Source organism: Euleptes europaea, chromosome 16, assembly GCF_029931775.1.
Source record: "Euleptes europaea isolate rEulEur1 chromosome 16, rEulEur1.hap1, whole genome shotgun sequence".
Classification (NCBI taxonomy): domain Eukaryota; kingdom Metazoa; phylum Chordata; class Lepidosauria; order Squamata; family Sphaerodactylidae; genus Euleptes; species Euleptes europaea.
Genome location: NC_079327.1, coordinates 53,843,419 through 53,871,098, shown reverse-complemented (window position 1 = coordinate 53,871,098; position 27,680 = coordinate 53,843,419). Strand labels below are relative to the sequence as shown.

Below are 27,680 nucleotides of genomic sequence, written 5' to 3'. Positions count from 1 at the left end.
CAGGGCCCAGGAGGAGACCGCCGAGTTTAAGCAGCACCTCCTTCATCTTTACAAGGACGTGCCTTTGGTGCCTACCAAATCCCCAACGCTTGATACTGAGAAGGGGCCTGTGGTGGAATCTGCAACGGTTCAGGATGGTGCTGCTCGGCCACCGCTTCCTTCCTTTCCTTTTATCCCTTAGAAGCTCCTTGATCAATTGATCTTGAGCAGCATATATCTAGTGTTGGAGGGATATAAGGACTGAAACAAATCTTGCCACTGACAATGTAGCCTTGGGGTCCCTGTCGCTTAGTAAAAAAGGCATTATGTCAGTCACAGAGGCATTGGATTTGTATATTAAAAGGGGGGAAATATAGTGCGATCGAAGTTCCTCGTAAAAGCGGCATTCCAAAAGGGCATGGGCTAATGAGTCAATAGAGCCAGAAGAGCAAGGGCAGATCCTGTCTGAGTAGGGTATATTCAGAATTCTGCCCTGCATTACCATAGAAGGATTAGCATTCAATCTAGCCAAGCAAAAAGCTCTACAGAGACGAAGAGTTGTCAGATAATATGTATAGGCAGGCAGACCACGTGGAGGGGGTATTCCGAAGAACTGGGATGAACAGACGCGACGAGCACGAAAAGTAGTGCTGTTATAATCGAGCTCTTTAATGCGCTTTTTAATTTTGGCAAAAGCTTCAGTTTTCCCAAGATCTGATATCATATCCTGCGAGAAGCCCAGCAATGCCAGTTTCTCAACTAAGATTTTTTGCCATGAGGATTTGAAAGGGTCATGCTTCAGAGAAGCTAGGAACCCCTCAGTGCTAAAGCACAGTTTAAGGTGGAGTTTAAAGGTGGCCAACCACGCCCTAGCTTCAAGTGACATTTGGCCAAACTCGGAACGAAGAGTAACGCCAGCAACACATCGAGGGGCATTTAGGAGTTTTCGTAAGAACTGAAGCAGTGGACGATCTATAGATTCATTGATGACTGTAATCCAGATGGCAACACCAAAGAGGATAATTGGGGTAATTTTCAGGTTAAAAACCTGAATAGCCCCTGGAATATATTTGGCACCTTTGGTGTGAAAAAAATTGACAATAGCACCAATCCCAGGTTTAATTTTGTTGGACACTGCTTTTTGATGGGCATTCCAATTTAGGTTATAGGAAAACAGAATGCCAAGGTAAACAAACTCCTTGATGCCACCGCTTCCTGCAATCACCCAGCAGGACTCTCGACGTTCGGTCGACAAGAGTCGAGTGGTGTCGCCCCAAGGTTCGTCTCACCTTGAGCCTGGCCAATGGTCTCGGCATCAGTCAACTTCACGGCATCGCTCTCGAAGCCCGGCATCGTCTCGTTCTGATCGAGGTCGTTCCACTTCTTGGCACTATCATCCTACCCGTCGGAGCCAATATTCTTCCCATCAACGCCAACCAACCTACTATCGGAGTCGATCAGCCCGTTGGAATCGATCTGCCTCCCGTGGGCACCAATCATCTTCTCGTAGGAGTCAATCCACTCATCGGAGCCATTCCACCCGTTGGAGCCATTCCACCCGTCAGAGCCGCTCCACCTGTCAGAGCCGATCTACATCCTGTTGATGCCGATCTGCTTCACAGCGCAGTCGGCTTACCCACCGTACACGATCTCCATCCAAGCAGTCATCTACCAGACATAGCCGTTCATTCTGTTCATGCAGTCCAGTTCCACGTTGGCACCGTCATTCCTCTAGGAGTTGTTCTCCCTCTCGTTGGCGCCGAGATACTTCTCGACGCCGATATCCTACACCTTCGGTGTATTTGGGTTCCCCGGTCGACCATTGTCGACACCGTCGCTCCCGTACATGCTCACCTTCCAAAGATTCACATCGCCGACGCACACCATCTCGCCATCCTAATCACACCTCTAAGGTTCCAGTCTGTCCAAGGCAAGCATCGCATCGCGAGCCTCCTCTATCCAGATCTCCTTCTATTTCAAGGGACACTGCTCATTCAGAGTATGATGCCTCCTTCTCTCCTGGCTCAGATGATGAATCCCGCACTTCAGTTCCCTCACCTGAGGACACTGTAGTGGACTCTAAGCCCATTTCTCCTAAGGGGGATGTTCGCTTGTACGCGGAGCAATTGATTCGCATGGCGAAGGCTCTCAAAATTGATTTCAAACCGGAAGACTCCGGTCCAATTGATGATATTATAGATATCCTCCATTGCCCTGATGCGGGGCCTGTAGCCCTCCCTATGATAAAGAGCATTCTCAAAGTTGTACATACCAACTGGGCTAAACTCGCCTCAGTTCCCGCTTCCTCCAAAAGCTTCCTTTCTTCCATTTATCTGATATAGGTATGGTTAAAATGAAAATAGTTATTGTTTAAGTTAGCAAGTTAAATTGCTGCATCCATCACATCATTTTTTCCCACCTCTGTGGAATAGTAAATGTAAACGTATGTCCTGGAAAAGAGCAAAATTGTAATTTTAAGCTAATTGGAAGAAGCAGACCTGACTCCAATAATGTCAGCATGATTTCAGTTGGGTGATATGCTAATTATTATGTCAAATGCAATCAAGAATGCAAGCTCCGAAGTGACAAGAAGCTTAGTTGGTTTTAAAAATTCATGTTTTTTTGTGTAAAATGTGATCTTCTGTTCTCTGATAGTTGCAGCTGGGTATAAAAGAAACTACTCTAAATATTTAAATCATTGTGAAGCTGAAGAAGAAATTTGGCATTGTTACTTTGAAATGTGATATACATACCAAGTGGAAACAATAACAACAGCTTCATTCCTTCACTGCTCATACCTGAGGGGGAGGCAGCCGTGCTGCTGGGGCAGTGAGCGGCAGAGTAATGGTGCAGCGGGTCTGGCTCCTAAGTAGTTTTCTTCCATGGAAAAAAGCAAAAAAGCAGAAAAGAAATGGGTGGCGCCGGGGCATTGGGGCAGGGCCAAGCAAGCAGCATGAGTGTGGGGAGGCAGACATTCGGGGCGGGGCAATGCCAAGGCAGGGAGGAGCATTGGGTGGGGTGGTGGGTATGGGTGTGGCAGCATGCATTCTGGCCCCTCCAGTCCAGTGACAGAGCATGTCCGAAGGTGCTCCTCTGTGGCCCCCATTCTCTGCCACTTTCCCGAACAAATAAAGGAAACTGATAGCACCATCCTGGCCTCCCGGGTCCTTCGCTTCTGTCGCCCCAGGTCCGGCCACAGCAGTGAACTTGGGGGAATAGGGGCAGGGTGATCAGCCTAAGATGACTGGGTGATTCTCTGTGGTGGTTTGCACCCCATCCCGCCACAATCACCTAATGGCCATGGCAGCCAAGAGCTGCCATGTGAAGGACTGCTGACTGGCCAGCAGTGGTGTGGTGGCTTAATACGCCCCCAACCCAGCCCTACACCCTTACTCCCTTGCCCATCCACTTGTCAGCACAATCCAGGCCATGTAGCCCATGCTGCCTAGCACAGGTGAACTGGGTTGTGTGGGAGGGCCAGTCCCACAGGGAGGCAAGGGTTGTGTGCCTGTAGGACACCTGTGGCGGGTCAGGCTGCATGCCGGGGCTGCTTTACCAGATAACCTGTTGGTGGTGCTATTTTTAGTGAGAGGTTTGCGGGGGGGGAGAGAAGAGCTTGGCCATGTCACACATATAGACATCAAATATTCAGGTTCTGCAGCCCCTTGTGCATTGTGCTTCCCTCGGATTGAGACAGCATTTTGTTCTACATCTGCCCTTGGGAACTAGTGCCCTGGGGCCCTTCGGCCATGGCATAGCCCTCCTGATCGGATGGGCACTCCTGAGGCTGTGCAGGATCTGGTGCCGGGCCATGACGCAACGGGGCAGCCAGGTATGGCAGTTGCCGCACCTGATTGCCTCTTCCAAGGAGCCCATGCCCAGGCAATACGAGCAAAGGCTGAACCCATATAGAGGCGCTCACAGGACAGGAGTGATGGGGGCAGGGTCCGACCAACCCTTCCCGAGCCGATTGCTTGACCAAAAGAGTGGCTGGATGGCAGGGACAGGGCATTTGGCTGGTATGCAAATATACGAGAGGGATGCTTGGTCTGGTCCAGGGCTGGGCATGACATCAGGGGTGGGTTTTCATGGCACATCCGCCTAACATTTTCAGATGGTGTTTGTGGCCAACAGTCTGCTGTTAGGCGCAATGCTACCAGGGCGGCCAGATGCAGCTTGACAATTCGGTGCAGTATCCCCCCCCCCCCCGGGTGGATCTGTGAGGTGCCATGTTCACCCTCATGTTCCGCATTTGTGCCTCTGTGGCCCCCAAGCCTCTCTGTTCCCCATCCCTCCACCCATAAAAGCTTGGACGAGAGATGGAGGGACAAGAGAGCTTTATTAAGAGAGGGGGCCAGGTCACAGAATCTGAAAGGGCTGGCCATAGGGGTTGACAAGTAAGGCATCAAAGGGTCCATTGGGGGATCAATGTTGGGTGATGCCGTCTCGACCTGGCCAACAGTGGTTGCTGCAGCAGGATCCTCTCACACTGGTGGTGCTGCTGTCAGGGTGGCCTTGGTAGCATTTCACCTTTCCAGGCACATGGAAATGAGCCAGGGTCAGAGGGCTGTGAGCATGAATGAGTATGGCTGCGCCATGGGATGGTGGTGGTGCACTGGTGGCCCATTGGGACTGGTGTCAATTCCATTAGTGGCAGCTGTCATGGCGCACTCGGCAGGGCAATCAACAAGCACTGGTGGTGAGTCCCCCAAGGGGACAACATTGACCTGGAGCAAAAACAGAGGCTCAGGTTGTCAACCAAGACTCACTGCCTCATGTAGCCTCACCTTGGACTGGGCGAACTCAACCCCTTCCACCAACCCTAGGGCTGCCGTTGTCTCCCCGACAAGCTCCACGGACTGGCTCCAGGGATGCAAAGAACTGGGTGTCGTAGCAGGGATGACCGGCTGGTGGGGAGGGTGGGTGGCCACCGCCTAGGCAGGGAGGGCATGACAGCTGTGTGAGAGTCAGACAAGGCCATCTTCTTACCTGCAATGTTGAGGCCAGGACCCCAGATCCCAGAAAGGCGCCTCTGTAGAACCTGAAAGAGAATCTGGCTGGGAGAGCTCAGCCACATGTCATGTTAACCTGACTTTCCTGGCCAGGTGTCAATTCAAGGTGAGAGGAAAGGTTTGGAGGGGGCAAGCCCACTTCTTTTCCCACCAGCGTGAGTGTGCCCTCCCTCACTCTGAGTCCCATGGGTGAACTCATGCATGGGATGTGGAATCCCTCCTTGCAAGGGGGTGGCTGCTATCTGTCACTAAGTCTGCACCTCGGGGAACTTCCCGATAGCATCTTGAGCTGTGAAAACTTTACCTGTCAGAAGTGGTGCTTGGGCAAAGTGCTGCTTATGAAAGCTTACCCTGTAAGTCAAGGGCCGCCTCCATGGGGGTGCAGCCATTTCCAGGCTGACCTCATTGGTCAGGCACTTGGTCGGATTCCAGAGCCACCAGGGAGCAGTGGGCGGGGCCACAGTGAGCTGAGTGGACAGCTCAGAAGGGCGATTGCATAGGGCTCTGTGGGCTGCACCAGGTCATTTTTAAATAAAGCATCTAAACTAGTAATTTGTCACATAGTTAGTATTTTGGGGTATTTTTCTACTGCCAAAGCAGATCTTTTTGCGATGTTCTCCAGGTTATCTGAAAGGACCAGGTTATCAGAAGGGGCTGTTTGTACACTGGGTGTTTACAGAAGGAAAACTGCAGCTGTATTTTGGAAACATTGTTTACTAATCTGCAGGTGATAACGTCCTGGAGGAGAAAGTTCTAGAGCTACCTCTGTACATTCTGCCAAAAAAAGGGCAATTAGAAAACGAAATTCACCCCCACATTGTCTTCAGGGATGTGTGTCTAATGCTATGCAGAGTTGTTCCAGTGATCACAGTGAAAATATAAGCTCAAGTTAGAATTCCAATTTAAAACAACCCTGTTCAGTCACTACATTTGACCGTGCATATGGGACAAATACCCTACAAACGATCCTTCTAATAAGCATGATTGCCATTTCTTGTGATAAGGACAATACACATATATTCAAGTTTTGGAAAATCTACGAGGCAGAAAATCCCCTTTCAGAAGAAGCAGCAATCACGTGTATTGGGAGGAATGCATATAGTGTGTTGGTTCTGTTCTCATCAGAACACCAGGAGTGTAAAGCCTGAAAACAGCTAATATAAGACAGGCTTCTGTTCCTTTTAGTACACTCAAGAGATAATTTCAGCAAATGCACTTTCTCACATTTTATTATGTTGAAATGAAAAAGGATAAACCTCCAAAATGTCTGCCTTTTGTTTAGCTATAGTGGCTGTGTATAGGGTTGCCAGGTTCCTCCTACATGGGGTCTTACACGGTGAAGTCACATCACATGCACCCAGAAGGGACATCAGTGCATCATCAGGGGATGCCAGGGATCCTCTGGCATTTAGGAAAAACCCTGTGGTCAAACTACAGAGTTATGACCAGATACAAGAGCATCCCCGGTGACCCCTGTCAACATGCTGATGCCATTTCAAACACACTATATTTCAATAATGCCATTTCAAACACACTATATGCAATAATGCTAGAAAAAGTTGAAAGCAGCAGGAAAAGAGTGGTGTTAGTACAATGGGGTGTTCTCCTTGTGCCCTGCTATTTCTCTCCTGCTGGCCAGCTGAATGAAGGTAGGGAAGTGCCTGCTGGCGACGGGAGATCCCCTACAATCAGCAGGAACTTGGTACGCCTGGCTGTGAAGCCGTGGCATACAAAGAATTTTACAAATTCAGCTGTAGATGAATCCTAAAAAAAAACAATGTTGGCAAAAGGGTTAGAGGATAGTTGTAATGTTGTCAGTACTAAACCTCACTGACCTGTATTTTATTGGTTTGTTTGTTTGTTTATCAAAAAGGACCCCAATCTGATAACATAGTTATTCATTGTGTAGTAATACTCTGGAAAGATTCAATTTAACATTATTCAATTCATTCAGCTGAATCCTTACAGCTCTTAGAAAAAAAGAAATGAACATACAACTACAGTTGGGAAGTATGCCTTGTTCTCTTGCATAATAGTGGGAAACAATGATACAAGGCCACCAAACTCAGCCTCTGGAGATAGCAATTTCAAATGAAAACTGTACTAACAGTTTAATACTGTCCTTTGTGACTCCTAATTGGTCGCATGTAATGCCATCAGTGCATTTGAACCTTACTTTAGTTTAGTTGTAGCTGCAGTAATTAAGAGTAAGAAAGCAAGTGCCTTTAAAACCTAATTATTGTGATAATCAGTTTACAGTTTAGTGTTTTGGAAGCCAAGATTTTATCTTAAATGAATTGTAGCCAAGTAATTACTAACCTATTTTTGATACTACTGGTGCCTACTCTGAAATCTCAAGTGTATGTTTTGGAATATGGATGAGAATGCAAAACTATTGCTATGATTTTATGCACATTAAATGTGTTTTTGCATATTCAGTTCTGCCCTTTTGTTTATATGTTGCCAAAGGAGCTTTCTTTCCTGACAGGCTTTCTTCCTTGTCCTTTTGTTTCTCTCTGCCCTTCTATCTGGGTTCTTTGTCTTGGCTCCTTGGGCTTCTCTACAGTCTCACAAAATCGGATCCCGATGTTGGCCTTAACCGTGCAAGTTATACGAAGATGAAAGACTTGTATAGTTTGCTTTCAGGAATATCCATTTTAAATACTTTGGTCATATTATGAGAAGAAAAGACAATAATGCTAGAAAAAGTTGAAAGCAGGAAAAGAGGAACGCCCAACATGAAATGAATTGGCCCAATCAAAGAAGTGCGGCCCTCAGTTTGCAAGACCTGAGCATGGCTGTTAATGATAGGACATTTTGGGGATCATTAATTCATAGGGTCACCATAAGTCAGAAGTGACTTGACAGCACTTAATACACACACACACACACATTTTAAATAGCCATGAAGAAAACAATTAGCACTTCCATTTCCTATTTCCCATTAATGGATTATACCTCAGATTTATGAGGAGAGGCCACAAAGCTTCAGCAGCATTGTGGATTGCTGTATCTAATGACAATGCTATGCAAAAATGGGATGGTGGTGACCACCTCGAGCAGATTAGGAGGGGGAGCTAGATTTGGCTCCAGCTTGCCTCCACAACTCACCTGCACCATCCCACATGCCTTCTCCACTTGACAGGAGTTATCCAGCAGGCAGGATAGTGAAGACTCGGTGAGCAGCCAGGCAGAGAAGAATGACTAATTGGGCAGGTGGAGGAAAGCTGAACTGGGTAAGGTGGCAGGAAAGAAAACTGAGTTAGTGAGCAGGGGTAAGAGAAACATATGTGGGAAACAGAGCCAGTGGGAGAGAGAAAAGCAGAGCAGAAGAGAGTGAGAAGATGTGGATGGGGAATTGAATGGGATCTTCCCTCCTCTGTGACTTTGTGCAGGCTTCCCTCTTGTTTTCCTTCTAATGCTGTCTGCTCGTTCTACTGTGATTTTAGTTGCTAAATGAAAATACTTATTGGTAGACAGGGATCATAGTACTAAGGCCATGTTTTCCTCCTGTAAAATTAACCCTATCATCAACATCATCATCACCTTTATTAGGCATTTACATCAGTATACAATAAACAGAATTACGAAATCGGTTAAAACAGATTACAATAAAAGGACATTACTTAGACGTACGTAAAAACCGCTCGCGAATCCTTTGTGCAGACAGGAGAAAACTATCTACTTCTTGTGTAACGGTAGGGTTTCTATCAGATAAAAGGTACATCACCGACTGCAGATCTGAAAGTCTCTGATCACTAGGCAGTAGGGGTTTAATGTAAGTATTCCTCGGCCTCATGTAAAGCTGGCAGTACAACAGCACGTGGTTTAAGTGTTCAGGGTCCCTTGTCTTACATGGACAATACCTATCAATAAAAGGGATTCCTTTGTATCTTCCTTGTAGGATAGCTGAGGGAAGAATATTAAGTCTCGCGAGCATGAAAGCTCTGCGAATGTCCGGTGACTCCAAATAAGACAAGTAGGAAACTGCAGCTCCATAAGCCGGAGTCAATTAACCCTATCTTTAGCACATTACTTCCTTTATACAATGACAGACCTGAAAAAATGTACACTTATTGTACAGTAAATCCTATAACACTGACCGTTTCTGCATACTAGAGTTGCCAGGTCCTCCCTTGCCACTGGTTCGTTGTGGTGGGGCTAGGGGGGGGGAGGTGATCAATGCAATAACTTCACATCCGGGAAGCCCTCTTTCTAAAGGCCTCCTCATACTCCATAGCTGCGTTATCCCCCGCCAAGGAATGTGCCCACAGCACATTTGCTAGATGATTAGCTAGATGCCAACCACACTCAGGATAGGTGGAGGAAACCACCCCCCATGAAAATGGCATAACCTGCCATCCACTTGTCAAATGTCCTATCCCCTTGTACAATCAAAATGGAGAGGATTCATTAATATTGCAGAAGTCATTAATGTTTATTTTTGTGATATCTATATGATAGTTCTCTGCAGATGTTCCAAATGCTTCATGTTAACGGTATGAGGGCATGAAAAAGTGACTCATCCATTCTCAAAGCAATTGTAATGCATCAGAGTCTGTGTTCAGCAAAAACTCAACCTACAATGAATAAACTGCTCACTTCATGAACTTTGCTGCTTCAGCTCTACAAAAATTGTTTATGGCCTAATATGTCCTGCTGCTGATAAAGCCATTGCCAGTTTTGCATGATTATTGACCGTCACACAAGAATGTGTGTTGTGTTTGGAGGTTTGCTTTACAATTTCGGGGGAGGGATCTAAGGCAGTGCTTATGTATCAATCAAAGAAATGAGGCATTTACGGCCATTGAACTGTGGATTGATTTGCTCCAGTCCAGCTTCAAATGCAGCTCGAGGCCAGACTGGCTGGAGAGTAATGCAGCCAACCAATGGGGGAGCATCAGAAAGAAGCTTTTTTTTAATGCATCACCCTAGTGTGATAGCTTTTGCCGCCTGCTGTTAACCAACTAACTTTTGCCGCCTGCTGTTGACCAACTGGATCTTGGGGGGGCTGGGGGGGGCTGCCCTGGGCAGGAGAGAGGAGGAGCACTGCCATGGCATGTCTGCCTAGCTGCTGGAGCTGTCAGACTCCAGGACCTCGTTGCATCTCAGGAATAATAAACTTCGCTCCAGGCGTTGCAGAGAGTTTTAAAAGTTTTATTAAGAAAGCAAACGAGTTCAGTGGTCTATACAACTTAAGGTTACAATAACAACGGGGATTTTACAGATCAACTTTATAGGATGCACACACTAGAATTGTTTACACGTAATGGCTTTGAAATGCAAAACATCAGAGTTCTCTCAAACTTCAAGAGAGAGAGGGTTCCGGCAAAATCACACCTTGAGATCAGAGCAGATTTACCATAGGAAGGCTACTTTGAAATGGAGACATCGGAGCCTCTGGCCATAGCACCTTTCTCCCAAACTGAAGAGACTTTCCCACGGGACCAGAAATGGGGGGGAGGACACGGAGCTTGCTATCCGGGGCTTGATTGCATGCCCTCGCTGACAGGAGCACATGAAGATGATGGTGCCACCCTTTTTCATCAGCCCACTCCTCCTCCTGCTGCCGGGAAACAACCAGCAGCATGATAAGGAGGTTGATGGGCACATGTCACCACTGAGACAAGGAGGTTGGCTACGAGTGCAATTGTGAGTGAGTGGGAGGAGCCGAGGGGGAGGAAGGCGACTTTGGAAAGGAATGGAGCACCCTTCTGCCCTCTGACTAATCCTTTTTAATTTGGATTGTGCCTGTGGATTTGTAAGTGAATCTTTTCAAAAAATTGTTGCAAGTGGGTGGCCTCTGTGGGTTTTCCATCTGATTCTTTCCTGGGAGGGAATAGAATGACCTGTTGTACCAACCCCAAATTAGATGGGGACTATATCTGCCCCACTCCCAGTTTCTAAGGAAGAAGGGGGTATTAATAATATATATCTTTGATGAATTTCATTTTGGATTTGGAGGGCACTAAAAGTTTTTGTAGAAAAAGTAGTTTCGGTGAATGGTTTTTTTTTTGGGGGGGGGACTAACCATGTAACTTCTTTCCCTTGCCGTGCTGAAGTGTTTCTTCCTCCTTCTCGTCAGCAATAGGGTCAAACAGGAATTTGGGTCCCCCCCCCCAGATTGGCAAAGGGGATAACACTGTTTTTCACTTGCTTCATGACATTTAGGTTGTTGGTAATAATAGAAGATAATAACACTAATACTAATAATTAGGCCTGGTCTCTGACTGTTTAGGCCAAAGTTATTTTAGCAGGGATAAGAGGTGAGTACCCTGAGCATGATGGAGGGTGGGCATAGAGAATCATAGAATAGAATCATAGAGTTGGAAGGTACCACCAGGGTCATCTAGTCCAACCCCCTGCACAATGCAGGAAATTTACAACTACCTCCTCCCAACACCCCTAGTGACTCCCACTACATGCCCAGAAGATGACCAAGATGCGTTCCCTCTCATCATCTGCTTAAGGTTATAGAATCAGCATGGTAGAGGGTGTGCCCCGATTAGACCATCACTGGCTTTATGGCAGGATGGGGCTTGTGAAGGAGTGCCTTTGGTGCTGAGCAACATCTCTTCAAACCTGGTAGCAGCTTTAGAGCACATCAGGGCAGGGGGGTGGGGCTTGGTATCTTTAAGCACTCTAAGTGCAGGCTAAGGTAAATGTGGCCAGTGGTAGCTGCTGGCCAAGTTTGGAGCCAGGGTGGATAGGCTGCCTAGTGCAGCCCGCCCTCAATTAAAGTATTCACATAATTTAATTGATAACGTAGATCAGCGGATTTAAATAAACTAGTTAAATCCCAGAAGTTGAGCAAATGACTTACAAAGAAAATACATTTTAGAGGCAATAAACAAAACTAATCCCAGTAAAGCAAAATAAATAATCTGGTCTTATTTAAAAGGTGAGATATTTCTTTTCCTTGCACTTCATTTTATAATGGAAAAAGTAAGCACTTTTAAATACCATTAATATCAATTTGAGCAATCTGAATATGTGATCAACTCTTCCATTTCAACCAAGGTGATTAAATGCAATCTTAAACAGAGTTACTTCTATGGATTTAGAAGGGTGCAACTCTGCTTATACTCTGCTTATCCATCGAAGACATTGAAGTAACTATGCTTAGGATTGCATTTAGTCATCTTTACTTGATGGCATTTTCCCCATCACAACTCTGTTTAGGATTGTAGTGTTAAATTTGATTACTTTTGTTGGATTGTGTCTGCAGTAATCAAAACACATTTTATATAATCAAAAGCTTTTTGCTGCTCTCACCATTAGTGAGAATGCAACATTATATTTAGTAAGTTTCCTAACTCCAGGTTGGGAAATTCCTGGAGATTTGGGGGCAGAGACTGGGAAGGGCAGAGTTTGGAGACAAGAGGGAGCTCTGCATGGATGTGATGCCATAGAGTCCTCTCACTGAAGCTGCAATATTCTCCATGGGAAATGGAGATCAGTTGTAATTCCAGAGCACCAAGGCCCCTCTTGGAGGCTGATGATCCTAATTATCAGTGATCTAGACTCGGATACAAGATTATATATATAATCAGTGATATAGGTAGTCTCAAATTTTGCAATATAGCAAATGTTTGTAATGTTTCCCTTACCTTTTACTGACTGTTGAATTCATATTCCATTTTTGGTTTTATTGAAAAGTGCTCACTCTTTCTCTTCTACCCCCTTCTCCCCTCTCTATAAAATAAAGTATCCTTGTTCTGATTCCTACCATTATGCTGCATTTGACTGTATTTGTGCTTTCACAGAGTTAGTGAGCGAGAGGCCACACTAGAAGCAGCCTTAAGGTTGCTGCAACAGTTCTACCTGGATTTGGAAAAGTTCCTCGCCTGGCTCACAGAAGCAGAAACCACTGCCAATGTCCTGCAGGATGCTACGTGCAAAGAGAAAATACTGGAGGATGCCCAAGGGGTTCGAGAGCTCATGAAACAGTGGCAGGTAAGCCAACTGCCTGAAATCGTAGAATTGTTTAAATTATAAAAAAGGATATGCTCACATTTAACATTGAAAAGAATTTTAAATAGTGCAGTGTGCATGTATCTGTTAGTGGTGATGAACTGCTTAACGCTTAAGAAAGTATGCCTCTTAACATGATACACCTTATATCAGGGGTGACAAACATATGGCACAGGGGCCGGATCTGTCCCCTTGAGAGGTCTTATTTGGCCCGTGAATCAAGGCAGCCCCCTCACTCTTAATCTGGGCTGGCTATGCATGGCCCGGCCCAACCACTACACCATGTATATTATCATAAAATTACATTTACATATCTCCTTAGCCCCTGTGCCAGTCTTTCTGCAACTAGGAATATCAGGATATGTAAATAAGATTGGAATTATGGCAGCAGGTTCCACTTCTGACCTCCATGCAACTTTGTGCACAAAGCCTATGCACGTACGATGGAGGACTGAAAATTCTATGTACACATCAGTAAGTTGTGTGTGTGGTATGCATGTACACAGGTAAGCTCTGTGCACAACATCTGGTCAGGCTGAGATCTGCCTCTGTGACCCCAGTTCCGCCTCCATGCATCAATTATACCTACAAAGAACATTTCTGCAGGACTACATTAGTGTGGGGAGGGAAGGTGGCATGGTATAACCCAATCTCATCAGATCTTGGAAGGTAAGCAGGGTTTCCCCCCTTTTAATATATAAATCCAATGCCTCTGTGACTGACATAATGCCTTTTTTACTAAGTGATAGGGACCCCAAGGCTACATTGTCAGTGGCAAGATTTGTTTCAGTCCTTATATCCCTCCAACACTAGATATATGCTGCTCAAGATCAATTGATCAAGGAGCTTCTAAGGGATAAAAGGAAAGGAAAGGTAAGCAGGGTCAGTACATGGAAGGGGAACAACCAAGGAATATTGCAGAGGAAGGCAATGACAAACCACCTCTGCTTCTCACTTTCCTTGAAAGCTCCTTGATGGAGTTTCCATAAGTCAGCTGCCACTTGATGGCACTTAACCACACACACACACACACACACACACACACACACACACACAGTAGTGTGTGTCAAGTCAGTCTGAACAGCACGTTGAGGTAGAAAGTGAAACTATCTTTTTGTTTTCACACACATGTCTCTAGTCTTCTTGCATGATACTATGAAGAGTTCCCAACTGCCTGGTTAGGGTGGGCAATCTTCCGCCCATTGCTTCCCTTGCCTGCCAACTCTCAGCTGCTCGACAGGCGGAAGCAAGTGGGGGAAGGGAGGGGGAATGATCCATAGGGGTGCCAGGTCCCTCTTTGCCACCGGCGGGAGGTTTTTGGAGCAGAGCCTAAGTAGGGTGGGGTTTGTGGAAGGGAGAGACTTCAATGCCATAGAGTACAATTGCCAAAGTGGCCATTTTCTCCAGGTGAACTGGTCTCTATTGGCTGGAGATCAGTTATAATAGCAGGAGATCTCCAGCTAGTAGCTGGAGGTTGGCAACCCTAGCGATCCACATCATCGACACAATGACGTCAGGTTCAGTTTGTTGTGGCAGCCCCAACTAGAGCACCGGAGAAAGAAGCAGCCCCGTACGACCACCCCAACGTGGGGAGCAACAGGGGAAAAACAGGTTGACAAGGTGAGCCAGCATCCCGTCCTCCTGCCTTACTGCCAAACAGCTGATCAGGAAAAACCGCCTTATCAGCAGTGAGGGTCTGCAATGAGTGGGGGGGCTGCTGGAGGAGGGGAAACAAGGTGACTCATGGCAGCAGCTGCCTGGGAAGCCTGAGGAGCTGGCCAAGCCCTGGGTTCTCCTCCCAGGGAGACCCAAGCCTTCCCCAGGCTGGGTGCTTACCTGCCGCTAAAGGAAGATGCCTGGAGAGAGCTCTGCTTGCCGCTCAGGCAGCAGGGCCCTCCCTGTGGCTCCCGACACCTGCAGTTTATACAGAAGTTTCAGCATCAGTTTCTTAAGGGCTGAGATAAATTAATTAATCTTTGCTTAGTAATTCTGTCGTGCAAAAACAGGATAAAATTTTAGGAGGTACACATATGCTGTGTTTTGGGCTGTTAGAATGCTCCAAACAAAATCTAATTATATTATAGATGATTAATTGCATTTGATAGCAACCATGTGCACTTCTTACATAACATTCAAAGGGGAAATTTCCATCTTTTTCCAATGTGGCACTGAACTCACATGTGTAATTCCCCATTAGATATTATAGTAGAAATGCAAAAGCAGATATAAAAGTTACCCATCTAGCTGACACATTTTCCTATGTGTCAAACTCCCATGAGAAGAAGCTAAACTGATGGGTAGAGCAATTCTGAAGGCTGCCTGCACCACCGTGGCTGGTATAACTGTGAAGCTGCTAGTATGCTCCCTAAAGGGTTTGACCAGGCAGCAGCCAGCAGGGAAAAGTGGCCATAGCTGGGTTTATCATGGCAGCTACCTCATCAGTGCCCCCAGCAACCATGCTGTAGTATCCCAACCAGGCATTGTGTTGTAGTGACTGGGCAATGATGGACAGGGCAAGCAGAACCAAATAGGGGTCAGCAGGCACAGAGGCCAAGGAAGTGGAGGGGACTTGATTAGGGATTTGCAAAAAAATGTTTTGGTAAATTTTGGGTTTGGGTTTATTGGGCCTGATTTTTTCCCGTTAAACCCAAAATAAGCCGAATACCCATGCCGGTGAATATTGGTATTCGGCTTATTTTCAGGTTTCCTGAAAAATTCGGGCCCATTATAGTCAATGGGGATTTTTTTCCCAAAGCCCCTTGGGTGGCATTTTGGGAGGTAGTCCCCAAATTTGCACCATGGTTGCAAGGGACTCTCCTTCAACGATCAGCAAAGGGTAGCCTCCATCCTGCAGGCATTTGCGAGCTGAGCTGTCCATTGACTTTCAGGTTCAAAACTTCAGCATTTTTGAGGACTGGTAGAAAGAGTTGATTCCAGACTGGCTGTGAGAGATCCCCTCTCTCTGAGTTTACTTCTCCAAATCAAATGTTCAGACGTTGATAAAGAAACAAAGGATTTATTGAAGACATCAGGAGATGAGACAGGCACAGATAGCAAGTTGCAAGTGAGGGGCTAATCGGGTTTACAGAATATATTGACTCCAGGGCCCTGGGGCACTGGGGTTCACACTTATTGTTATGGGAAGTTACAAGCTTGGCATAATACAAAACATCAGACGAGTCCCAGGAAGTCTGGTGAAGCTATCACACTTCCAAGGCCGCATCGGCCTGAGGGAGTACTGACAGGAAGAACAGCAGGGGGGAAGATACATGGGCGATCAGGCCTGGCGCCTGAGACCAGAAGGTGTGAACTGCTTTTACGAGTTCACTGATAAGCAGGTGATGGGAAGCAGAGACACATAGACAGAGACCCTCACATTCTGCCCCCCTTAAGGCCCCCCCCGGGGTCCTCGAGAGGACGAGGCTTATCGGGATAAGCGAGGTGGAATTCTCGGACTAAGCGAGGGGCCGCCATGTGGGGCGCGGCCACCCACTCGTCGTGAGCGGACCCAAGGTTTTTCCAACGAACAAAGTAAAATAGTTTCCCTTTCTTCCATTTGGAGTCTAAAACCTTGGATATTTCCAGATGGGTATCCCCTCCTACGACAGTAGGAATCTCATGTTCGGGAGGGGGGTGGAACTGGGGTGCTGCCACATAAGGTTTGAGGAGACTTATATGAAAGACGGGATGGACCCCCTTGAGGGTCTTTGGGAGTTCCAGTTCCACAGTAACCTCGTTGATCACTCTGGTAATGGGGAAAGGTCCCACATAACGGTCGCTCAGTTTTTTGCAGGGACGAAGAGAGCGGAGGTTTTTGGTGGACAGATAGACTTGTTCCCCCACCTTTAGTTCCCATCCCGGAGACCGGTGTTTGTCTGCCTGTTCCTTGTACTTGCTTTTTGCCTTCTCAAGATTTTTGAGCAGCCATGGCCAGGTAGACTTAACCACCTGAACCCACTCCTGAAGATCAGGGGTGGCTTGGAGCTCTGGCGTGACGGGGGCGGAACCGAAAGGACCGAATTCCGTTCCGTATATTACTTGGAAGGGACTAAAGCCGGTAGAGGAATGAGGCGCATTGTTGTACGCATATTCGGCGAATGGCAGCAGGTCGACCCAGTTGTCCTGGTGGAAATTTACATAGCAACGCAAATAACATTCTACCACCGCGTTTACTCGTTCAGTTTGACCATCCGTTTGGGGGTGATAGGCGGAAGACAGGCCCTGTTCCTCCACCCCCATGAGCTTTAGGAAGGCTCGCCAGAATTTGGCAACAAACTGGACCCCCCGGTCGGAGAGTACCTTCCTCGGGATCGAGTGTAGCCGGAGGACATGCGTGACAAATAGTTTAGCCAAGCCCTGGGCTGAAGGAAGACCTGCACATGGAACGAAATGGACCTGTTTGGAGAAAAGGTCCGTGATTACCCAGAGAACCGTTTTTCCCCGACTGGGAGGTAGGTCGGTGATAAAATCCATGGCTATGACTTCCCAGGGACGGGAGGGGTTCTCGAGAGGTTTGAGAAGCCCTGGGGGTTTTCCCATCCGTTTCTTAGCTGTGGCGCAAGTGGGGCAACTGCGCACATACAGCTCCACGTCAGCTCTCATACCGGGCCACCAGAACTGCCTCCGTACCAGGTGAAGCGTTTTTATGAAACCAAAATGACCCGCCAATCTGGCACCATGTACAAGTCCCAAAACCTCTTTGCGAAGGGAGGATGGTACATAGAGTTTTCCCCCCTGCACCCACCAAGCGTTGGTTCGTTCCAGGCCAGGGGGGAGGAGATGGTGCTCCTCTTCCTGTAAGGAAGCGTCCCGGAGCCGCTGTTGGAAGGCTTCCGGAATACCCTTGAGCGTAGGGGGGGTCTCTGGTCGATGGGCTTGGGATCGGGTAGTGACGGCTAAGCTTGGGACCTCCCCACGCTGCTCGGGGGTGAACAGGGAATCAACAGGGCGATCGAACTCGTTGCGATACTGGGGAAGTCGTGACAAAGCGTCGGCTAGGGCATTTTCCTTGCCAGGGACATGTTTGAGAGTGAACCGGAATTTAGCAAAAAATTGGGCCCACCGAATTTGTTTGGCGTTGAGCTTTCTAGCTCCCTTGAGAGCTTCGAGATTCTTGTGGTCTGTACATACTTCAAACGGTAGTTCGGCCCCTTCCAAGAAGTGTCTCCATATGGTGAGGGCATGTTTGACCGCCGCCGCCTCCTTCTCCCAAATAGCCCAGTTGATTTCGGACTGGGAAAACTTTTTGGAGAAGTAGGCGCATGGCCTCAACTGCCCCCCTTCATCCCTCTGCAATAGGGCCCCGCCCATGGCCACATCCGAGGCATCTACTTGCACCACGAAAGGCTTGGTGCAATCTGGGTGAGCCAAAACGGGTTCGGATGAAAAAAGCAGTTTTAAACATTCAAAAGCTTGCTGGCACTGGGGGGACCATTGCAGACGGGCAGAGGGTAGCGAGGCGCTAGCCCCCTTGTCCTTGGTACGCAACAGGGCAGTGAGGGGAAGCGCAACCTGGGCAAAGTTAGGAATGAAGTTCCGATAAAAGTTGGCGAACCCCAAAAACTGCTGGAGTTGGCGGCGGGTAGTGGGGGGTTCCCAATCCCGCACCGCTTGGACCTTTGCGGGGTCCATTTCTAGCCCTTGGTGGGAAATCACATACCCAAGAAAAGTAACGGAAGGTTGGTGGAACTCACATTTGGATACCTTAGCATATAGTTTGTGCTCCCGCAGCCGCTGGAGCACTGCTCGCACTAGGCGCACATGTTCTTCCATGGTTTCAGAGTAAATGAGAATGTCATCGAGAAATACCACCACCCCCCGAAACAGCAAATCATGCAAAACCTCATTAATTAATTGCATAAACACACTGGGAGCCCCCGAAAGTCCGAACGGCATGACAAGGTACTCAAACATTCCAAAACAGCTGGAAAAGGCTGTTTTGAATTCGTCCCCTTCTTTAATGCGAATGCGGTGGTAAGCTTCCACTAAGTCCAGTTTGGTGAAGATTCGGCCCTCCTTCAATTGCGCTAGAAGGTCGGGAATAAGAGGGAGAGGGTAAGCGTTAGACTGGGTAACGGCGTTCAGCCTACGAAAGTCAATACACAGTCTCAAATCTCCCGTCTTTTTCTTCACAAAGAAGGCCGGGGCCGAATAAGGAGCCTTGGAAGGGCGTATGAAACCTCTCGCCAAGTTGGCATCCAGATAGTCTCGTAACACCGCCTTTTCACTGGGGCTCATGGGGTAGACCTTCCCCTTAGACAGTTTGCCTTCCCCCACTATTTCGATGGCACAGTCCGTTTCTCTGTGGGGGGGCAACTCGTCACATTCTCTAACATCAAAGACATCTGCAAACTGCGAGTATTCGGTGGGCAGTTGAGGAGGAACGATGGCTGGGGGGGGAAACCCTACAATCGCGGCGGCCGGAGTCCGGACCACCCGTTCCTTATCATGTAACCCACAGGGGCTTTCAGGAAACGAGAGCACTCGTTTAACCCAGTCGATGGAGGGGTTGTGTCCCCGTAGCCAGTTCATCCCTAACACCACCGGGGTTACAATAGGGGCAATGGTAAAATACAAGCGTTCCCAATGTTCTCCCACGGACATAATCACGGCTGCAGTTCTGTGGGTAACTGGGCCCCTTTTAAAATCACTCCCGTCCATTTGGGAAAAGCGGAGGGGTCCCGGAAGCCGCTTGCGCCGGACCCCCAGTTTCTTGGCAGTTTCCTCGTTAATCATGGTGCGAGCACACCCCGAGTCAACTAAGGCGGGGAATTCTAAACTGGGACCCCCTTTCGGTAGGGACAGGTGAACACGCACATACACATTGTCCTCTTGGGCGCTTACCATCGGTGGAGCTCCTTGCACAACGACAGGGGCGGTCTGCTGCGGAGCCCCCTCTACAGCAGACCGACGGCGTTTTTTGCCGGCTGTTCCCACTCCTCCTCCTCGCTGGAAGAGGGGGAAGGAGTGGTGGCTGTCGGGGACCCGTCCGAATCAAAAGTAGTATTTGTAATCCGGGACCCCGTTGGGCCGGTAGAAGTGGAGGCCCCGTCCTGGGGATGCGCGTGGAGAGCGGAGGGTGCGCCGGAACGTCGGCCTGGTGGTCCGCTCCTGCGACGGGACTGGTCCTCCGCAGCCGCCTTCTGCGGTTCGGTCGGGGCTTGGCGTGGGGGGTTGGGGCGGCCTGCCCGAGAGGGGCATTGCGATGCAAAGTGTCCCTTACCTCCGCAGGTCAGGCAGACACCGGTCTCAAATCGCTTGCGGCGTTCAGCGGCTGAGGGACCCCCGCTGCCCCCCAGTCGGAAGTCTCGGCCCCGGTCGCTCCGGGGTCTCGGGTCTCGTCCGACGCGTTGTTTGGACAAGGTCAGGAGTTGCTTGCGATTCTCAATGTCGGCAGCGTGGCGAACCCAACCTTCCACGTCCGGGGGGTTCCCTTGCATGAAGGCCCAATGTTGGAGGTCTGGGTTGAGGCCCTCCCTGAAACACTGTACCAAAGTGGCCTCACTCCAGTCTAGGATTCGGCTGGCCATTGACTGGAACTCACTTGCATACTGCGCCACCGACTTGGTCCCTTGGCGCAGTTGCATCAGGGAGGCTTTAGCCCGCTCACCCAGAGTCGGGTCCTCAAAGCGGTTGCGGAGCGCCACCATAAACTCGTCCAGAGTTCGCAACACCGGCGAGCGGAGCTCATACTGCAACACCATCCAGGCGGCCGCCTCCCCTTGCAGTAAGGAGGCCACGTACTGCACTCGGGACTCCTCGGAAGTGAAGGTTCGGCCCTGTTCTCGCATAAAAATGTCCACTTGGACCATGAAAAAGGTCAACTGGTCCCCGGAACCGTCGTACGTGACTTTCAGGTCCCGACGGGATGGGAGGCTAGGAGGCGCGGGAGGGGCTGCCGGTGCTCCGTCCGGGGGGTTGCCGGCAGGCGGTTGCACTTTCAGCGCGTCTAGGGCCGCTGCCATCTCACCCATCACCCGCTGCATGGTCTCCATCTGCTCCTGCATAGCTTGGCGATCCTCCTGCCACTGCCTGCGTTCCTCCTCCATCAGGGCCTCCTTGCGCGCCGGGTCCCCTTCAAGTCCCGTGCTGGGGAAGGCCAGACGGCGATCCTTCGCCGCGGTTCGTGAGAGAGACCAACCCTTGGGGGAGTCCAGCCAGTTGTTAAAAAGTCCTCGGGGACGTCCGTCCCGGCCTTGGTCGGGGATGGGATCCCTAGGCTTCTTTGGCTTGGCACCCTCCTCCTTGGGGTCCGGTTTCTCCGGCACCACCGGTTCGTCCGGTGCGTCAGGGGTAGTGGGGGTGTTTTCCTCGTCGCCTGGCATTCTGTCCCAAAAGGTACAGCAGCAGTTCGAGAGGCAAAGACTTGCAACTTAATGTGAGAGATCCCCTCTCTCTGAGTTTACTTCTCCAAATCAAATGTTCAGACGTTGATAAAGAAACAAAGGATTTATTGAAGACATCAGGAGATGAGACAGGCACAGATAGCAAGTTGCAAGTGAGGGGCTAATCGGGTTTACAGAATATATTGACTCCAGGGCCCTGGGGCACTGGGGTTCACACTTATTGTTATGGGAAGTTACAAGCTTGGCATAATACAAAACATCAGACGAGTCCCAGGAAGTCTGGTGAAGCTATCACACTTCCAAGGCCGCATCGGCCTGAGGGAGTACTGACAGGAAGAACAGCAGGGGGGAAGATACATGGGCGATCAGGCCTGGCGCCTGAGACCAGAAGGTGTGAACTGCTTTTACGAGTTCACTGATAAGCAGGTGATGGGAAGCAGAGACACATAGACAGAGACCCTCACACTGGCACCTCAAAGTCTGGGGGTTGCCTTCATTTCTGGGTCACTTTGCATGATGTCCATGCAAATGAGCTTCCAACAGGAGGAAAAAGGCTCAAATGCAAGAGAAATAAGGCATGGAAAATATTCCATTGGGTGGCAAATGACATCCTGTGAGTAGTCCTTTATTGTGGCCATGAAAAATCAGACTCCAAGAGATGGTCACGATGCAGGGAAATGATACTGGAGTCATGACCAAGTCAGTTCATGTTACAGAGACTGCTATGAAGGGGAATCTTCTTCAGAAGAGCCATGAGCAGCTGACGGAAACTAACATTCCCCAGACTGGGGGAGCCCCATCTTTCAAAGTGCAGTTCAGGTCATCTCACTGCTGTCAGTTGGTCAGAACAAGTTGGCTAAATTACACGACTCCTGCCTCAAAAGGGCCCCAACTATGGGGCCCTAACAAAATCAGTCAAAACATAGAAATACAGAGCCGTGACTCTGAGCAAAGGCGAATAACTGAACCCGAAAAGCCGAATACGTATTCAGCTTTTTGGGGGAATCACCTATTTGGCTTCAGCTTTATCCCCAGGCTGGAGTAAGGATTCAAACTTTCCTAAGCAAAGTGCATGTTATTAAAACATAGACAACTCTGCTCACTATAATTAAATTATGTGCAGCAAAACGTGTTAATATCCTTTGTTTTATACTTGAGGAAGTCATCTGACTATAGTAGAAAATATTTTCAGCCAGTTCAACACTAGTATTTCAAATGTACTTGTTTATTTAATGTGAGTAGCAGTGTTAGAAGGTAAGGAGTATAATATAATTGTACAAGCAGGTGATCTATGATGATGTAGGGCAGGGGTGGGGAACCTTTTTTTCTGCCAACGGCCATTTGGATATTTGTAACATCATTCGCAGGCCGTACAAAATTATCAACTTAAAAATTAGCCTGCTATATTTGGTCAACGTTTAGCCAAGAGGCATGACTGGAGACGTCTCCGAGTGGAACCAATTAATAAAATGCACTTCAACAAAGATAAATGATAACCATGTTCAAGTACTTGAGGGGCTGTCATATTGAGGATGGTGCCGAGTTGTTTTCTGTTGTCCAAGAAGGTCGGACCAGAACCAACGGGTTGAAATTAAATCAAAAGAGTTTCCGTCTAGACATTAGGAATAATTTTCTAACAGTTAGAGCAGTTCCTCAGTGGAACAGGCTTCCTCGGGAGGTGGTAAGCTCTCCTTCCCTGGAGGTTTTTAAGAAGAGGTTAGATGGCCATCTGTCAGCAATGCTGATTCTGTGACCTTAGGCAGATGATGAGAGGGAGGGCATCTTGGCCATCTTCTGGTCACTAGGTATGGGGGGGGGAGGTAGTTGTGAATTTCCTGCATTGTGCAGGGGGTTGGACTTGATGACCCTGGTGGTCCCTTCCAACTGTATGATTCTATGTCTGCCACATAGAGCGACTCGCTTTTGAGCTCTGCTGTCCCCAGCTGGGCCCAAGAGATTCAGGCAGGGCAGCATCCTTCTGAGCTAGAGATCTGCCAGGATCCATGAAGGGCCAGACCAAATGATTTGGCGGGCCTTATACGGCCCCCAGGCCTGACGTTCCCCACCCCTGATGTAGGGAGAACCTTATGCCCCCCCAGCTGCCCATCCTCTCCAACCTATCTCTATTTTCCCCTCCCCATGATAGCTTCCACAGTTTTGCTCCTTTTTCTGGTTCTTTTCCTCCCTTCCATTTACATGTCTTATCCCACATAAGATTTAAGTACCACTTATAAAGATTTAAGTACCACTTTCAATCCACCTTTCCTTTCTCCCCCCTGCAGTTTTTTCTGAGGTTTTTTCTTCCTCCCAGTCACTCCCATTTTTCTTCTTGCCTTCTTTTCCCTGTCTTTCCCCAATTCACCTCCAGTACTGAAGTGAAGCTGCAGTAGCCATATTAGATTAGTGGAGTTACTAAGAGAATCCAAACTTGGCTGCCAAAATCTCTTGAGGAAATCCTGTGAGATCTTGTCATTCAAAACTTTTTCAATTCCTTCCTTTTATTGTTAAGCTTTTCCTGCAAACCTGGATGTTGCTTCAAGTTGTAGAAAGATGTCCCTCCTCTGTCCATGGCCATAACCTGTGGATTTTACAATCCATATAGTTCAGAATGAGATATTTTGCTTCCTTAATGATATCATTTTATTTACTTTGTATTATAAATGTTATATATGGACCATGTGCATGAATGCACCATTTATTAGAGCTGACGACTGACAATAACATAAAAGTTGAAGTGATTTACTACTTTCTGAAGATATCCCCACCCACAAAAACAGTTATTCAGAGGAGTTGTATAATTACGTGTTACTTTTATTGTCTAATTTAAATACATCAAGGGCTCCCAATGAAGCCTGAATAGATACATCCCCATATTAAGGGAATGAAAGTAATGAACTTTACTTTCTGTTTTAGTACTTGTGGTGATGTGAAATCTCAGCTGTGTTAATTACCCTTGTGGGTTTGCAGCAATAATTATATCTGACACTGCCTTCCAGTTCTGTAATATTAGATGTAATTCCAAAATTGGCATAGATTTATCCTGTTATTATATCACAGCAATAATTATAAATTAAACTTGAGGATCAATTTAATTAGATGTTGATATATTTCTGAAATTTAACAAAGCAGGAGCGAATGTGACAACTATCATTATTTGAAGTGGTAACCTGAGAGTATCTCAGTTTCTTAAGTACCTTCCTCAGCTAAAAGACTGATAAAAATTCTGTATAGAAAGAATATATTTTGGCTGTCAGGGTAGGAAGAATATTTTCAAAGGACATATTCTTTAGTGAAACATCATGAATGGTTTAGCAGAGATTTACAGATGATGAAATACTTTAGATAGCAATTATGTGTGTTAATATTTGCACTTTGATGTTTGCTGTTTTTACCTTGAAACACTTCCTCTCAAGCCACTTCCCCTCCTGCTGGGTTTCCAATGTTCATTACAGATTGAGATAGGAATGCTGCTTAGGTAAAAAAGATTTAAGTACCCCCATTCTCTTATCACTTTTGGGCTCTTCACAGTTTCCTCCCAGAATCATAGAGTAGGAAGGGGCCATGCAGGCCATCTAGTCCAACCCCTGCTCAATGCAAGATCAGCCTAAACCATCCCTGACAAGTGTTCATCCAGTCGCTGCTTGAAGACTACCAATGAGGGGGAACTCACCACTTCCCTAGGCAGCCAATTCCACTGCTGAACTACTCTCACTGTAAAAAAAAAAAAAATCCTAATTCTTGCTTGTAATTTATACCCAATATTGAGAATTCCATCCTCTGCTGCCTACAGGAACGGCTCCCTTCCCTCCTCTAAGTGACAGCCTTTCAAAGGGAGCTATCATGTCCCCACTCAACCTCCTCTTTCCCAGACTGAACAGCCCAAGTCCCTCGGCCTTTCCGCATAGGGCTTGGTATCCAGGCCCCTGATCATCCACATTGCTCTCCTCTGCACCTGCTCCATTCAGTCCACATACTTTTTGAATGGAGTCCTCCAGAACTGCACACAGTTCTCCATGTGCGGCCTGACCAATGCGTTGCACAGCGGGACTATGACATCTTGCAATTTTTATGTTATGCCCCTATTGATACATCCCAAGATTGCATTAGCCTTTTTTTGCCTCTGCATCACACTGACTGCTCATATTCAGACTTGCTGTCTGCCCATGCTTGATCTTGGATAACAGTGGACTTTGAATACTGGAGGACTTCAGCTGGATGGGTAACATCTGGTAAACTGAACCAACACTATTACTTTGTAGTTAGTCTGTTTGATTTAGGTCTTTTATGCATGGGAGTTTTACCTGATGTCTGTTGCTCGCTGGATCCACACTTTCATGTTGGGAATCTATGCACCAGCAGTCTCCAAGCTCGGTCTCCAAGTTTGGTCACCTCTTTTACCTTGCATTTGCTCCTCACATATCTGAAGAAGCATTTCTTTTTGTAGCAAGCCACCCTGGCCAGCCTCAGCTCATTCTAAGCTTTGGCTTCTCTGATGGCTGACCTACAGTGCCTAGCAGCAGCAATTTCTTTGGAAGGCTGTGGAAATTTCATTCAAATGTGTTCTTCCTTTTAAAAAATGTGTTCAAATGTGTTCTTCCTTTTAAAAAATGTTTTCATGCTTTACTTGATGTTACAAGAAATGAGCAAAGCACATCCATCTTGATTAGATTTTTTGGAGGGAAAGTATGGACTTTTCCTGAGAATTTTCCGAAGCTTGCAAGACCAAGACTATGGGATCTTCTCCCATGTTGGCATTGCTTGGTTTGCCTGTTTTCCTTCTCCCCACTGTTACCAGAAACCAGAAGAACTTGCAAAAAGTAACAATGCTCTTTATATTCCCAGCTCCCTGTACTTTTGGAACTGTGTTTTTCCATTATTCCTTGGGGGCGGGGAGAGAAACATTACTTGCCGAGTCAGCAGAGCAGACTTTAAGGATTGGTTCTTGTGGGTTATCCGGGCTGTGTAACCGTGGTCTTGGTATTTTCTTTCCTGACGTTTCGCCAGCAGCTGTGGCAGGCATCTTCAGAGTAGTAACACTGAAGGACAGTGTCTCTCAGTGTCAAGTGTGTAGGAAGAGTAATATATAGTCAGAAAGGGATTGGGTTGAGCTGAATCATTGTCCTGCAAAAAGTATCAAAGGTAATGTGCTAATCATTGACCTGTAAGTATCAAGATAATGTGCTAATGAGGGTGTGATATGTTAATATGGAACCATTGTATCCTGAAGTGATCTGATAATGTGTGCAATCCAAAGCTAATCTGCATGGCTATTGTTGACTGTAGTCTTTGTTAGTCTGGAGGTTTTCAGGACAGGAAGCCAAGCCTGTTTAAGGATGTTTAATAGTATTAATTCCAGATCAAGGACCTATGAAGGAAGAGTCCTCAGAACTCTGAGAAGTATAGTTTTTAAACTTTATTTTAGTCAATCTGGAGGAATAAAACATACTTTCCAAAGTCTGTAACAGTAATGAAGAAACATCTTAGAAAAACAGAATCCTCAACCAACATAAAAAGCCAACATATCCCTCACCTTCATGAGAGTGTGAATGTATGGGAAAGGGAAAAGGAGAGAAACTAGAAGATGAGAGGGCAGGCTCCAAGTCATTATGGGTTCTTAGTTAATTTACATTTAATACTCAACCATGTAGAAGGAATGTTGTGTAATCTACTCTGATTCTTGGTCAGTGGTGCAGAGAAGTATGAAGGCAGAATGGGATGACAGCCAAGGTGATGTGTTCAAGTTGAGTTCCCACCAGTGGCGGATGTACTGTGAAACTAATGAAGCTTAACCTTCAGGGCCCCTAATCCCAGAGGGGCCCTGAAGCAACATTTTTTTTTCATGAGTGAATTTTTCAACAAAATCGATGGAGTTTTTTAAAACGTTTATTATTAAAATAAGGCTATTTTAGTGATAGAATCATAAACCAGTGGGTTGAATTACTTAATATTGACCTTAGAATATGCTCTAATACCCATTTCATATGGCCTCAAAATGTCCCTGTAATTGGTCAAATTTCAAAATTTTCTTGGGGACTTGCAGTGCCTGAACCCCCAGCTGTATGGGCTTGCTGAGCTCACAAGAATCCATTCATAGCCTACATTTTGGCAGCTGGATCCTCAGATCTTTTGATGGCTAGAACCAACTGGAACCATAAAAAGGGGCCCATTTTCAAGGTCTCCACCCCACCACCCTGTTCAGCATTTGGGCCTTGAGGTCCTTACAAGGGCAGCAAGGCCCTTTGGACCTTGTTGGATATTGCCCTATTGTTGCTGGTTGCAAAGGGGGCCCCATAACAGTTCAAGCTTCAGGGTCCCAAAAATGTAGATTTGCCACTGGTTCCCACTACCTTCTCCCCCTTGTCCTTGCTAC

At 47.3% G+C, this 27,680-nt stretch overlaps 1 protein-coding gene across 2 annotated transcripts in view; it reads left to right on the top strand.

The window, feature by feature from the left end:
• The window catches only part of DMD (dystrophin), a 1,354,185-nt gene that overhangs the window by 1,020,817 nt on the left and 305,688 nt on the right, over positions 1-27,680 (top strand). For both annotated transcript variants that reach the window (XM_056862020.1, XM_056862019.1), the window contains one exon: positions 12,758-12,947. In XM_056862020.1, the coding sequence (XP_056717998.1) occupies positions 12,758-12,947 (190 nt within the window). The remainder of the gene's footprint in view (positions 1-12,757; positions 12,948-27,680) is intronic.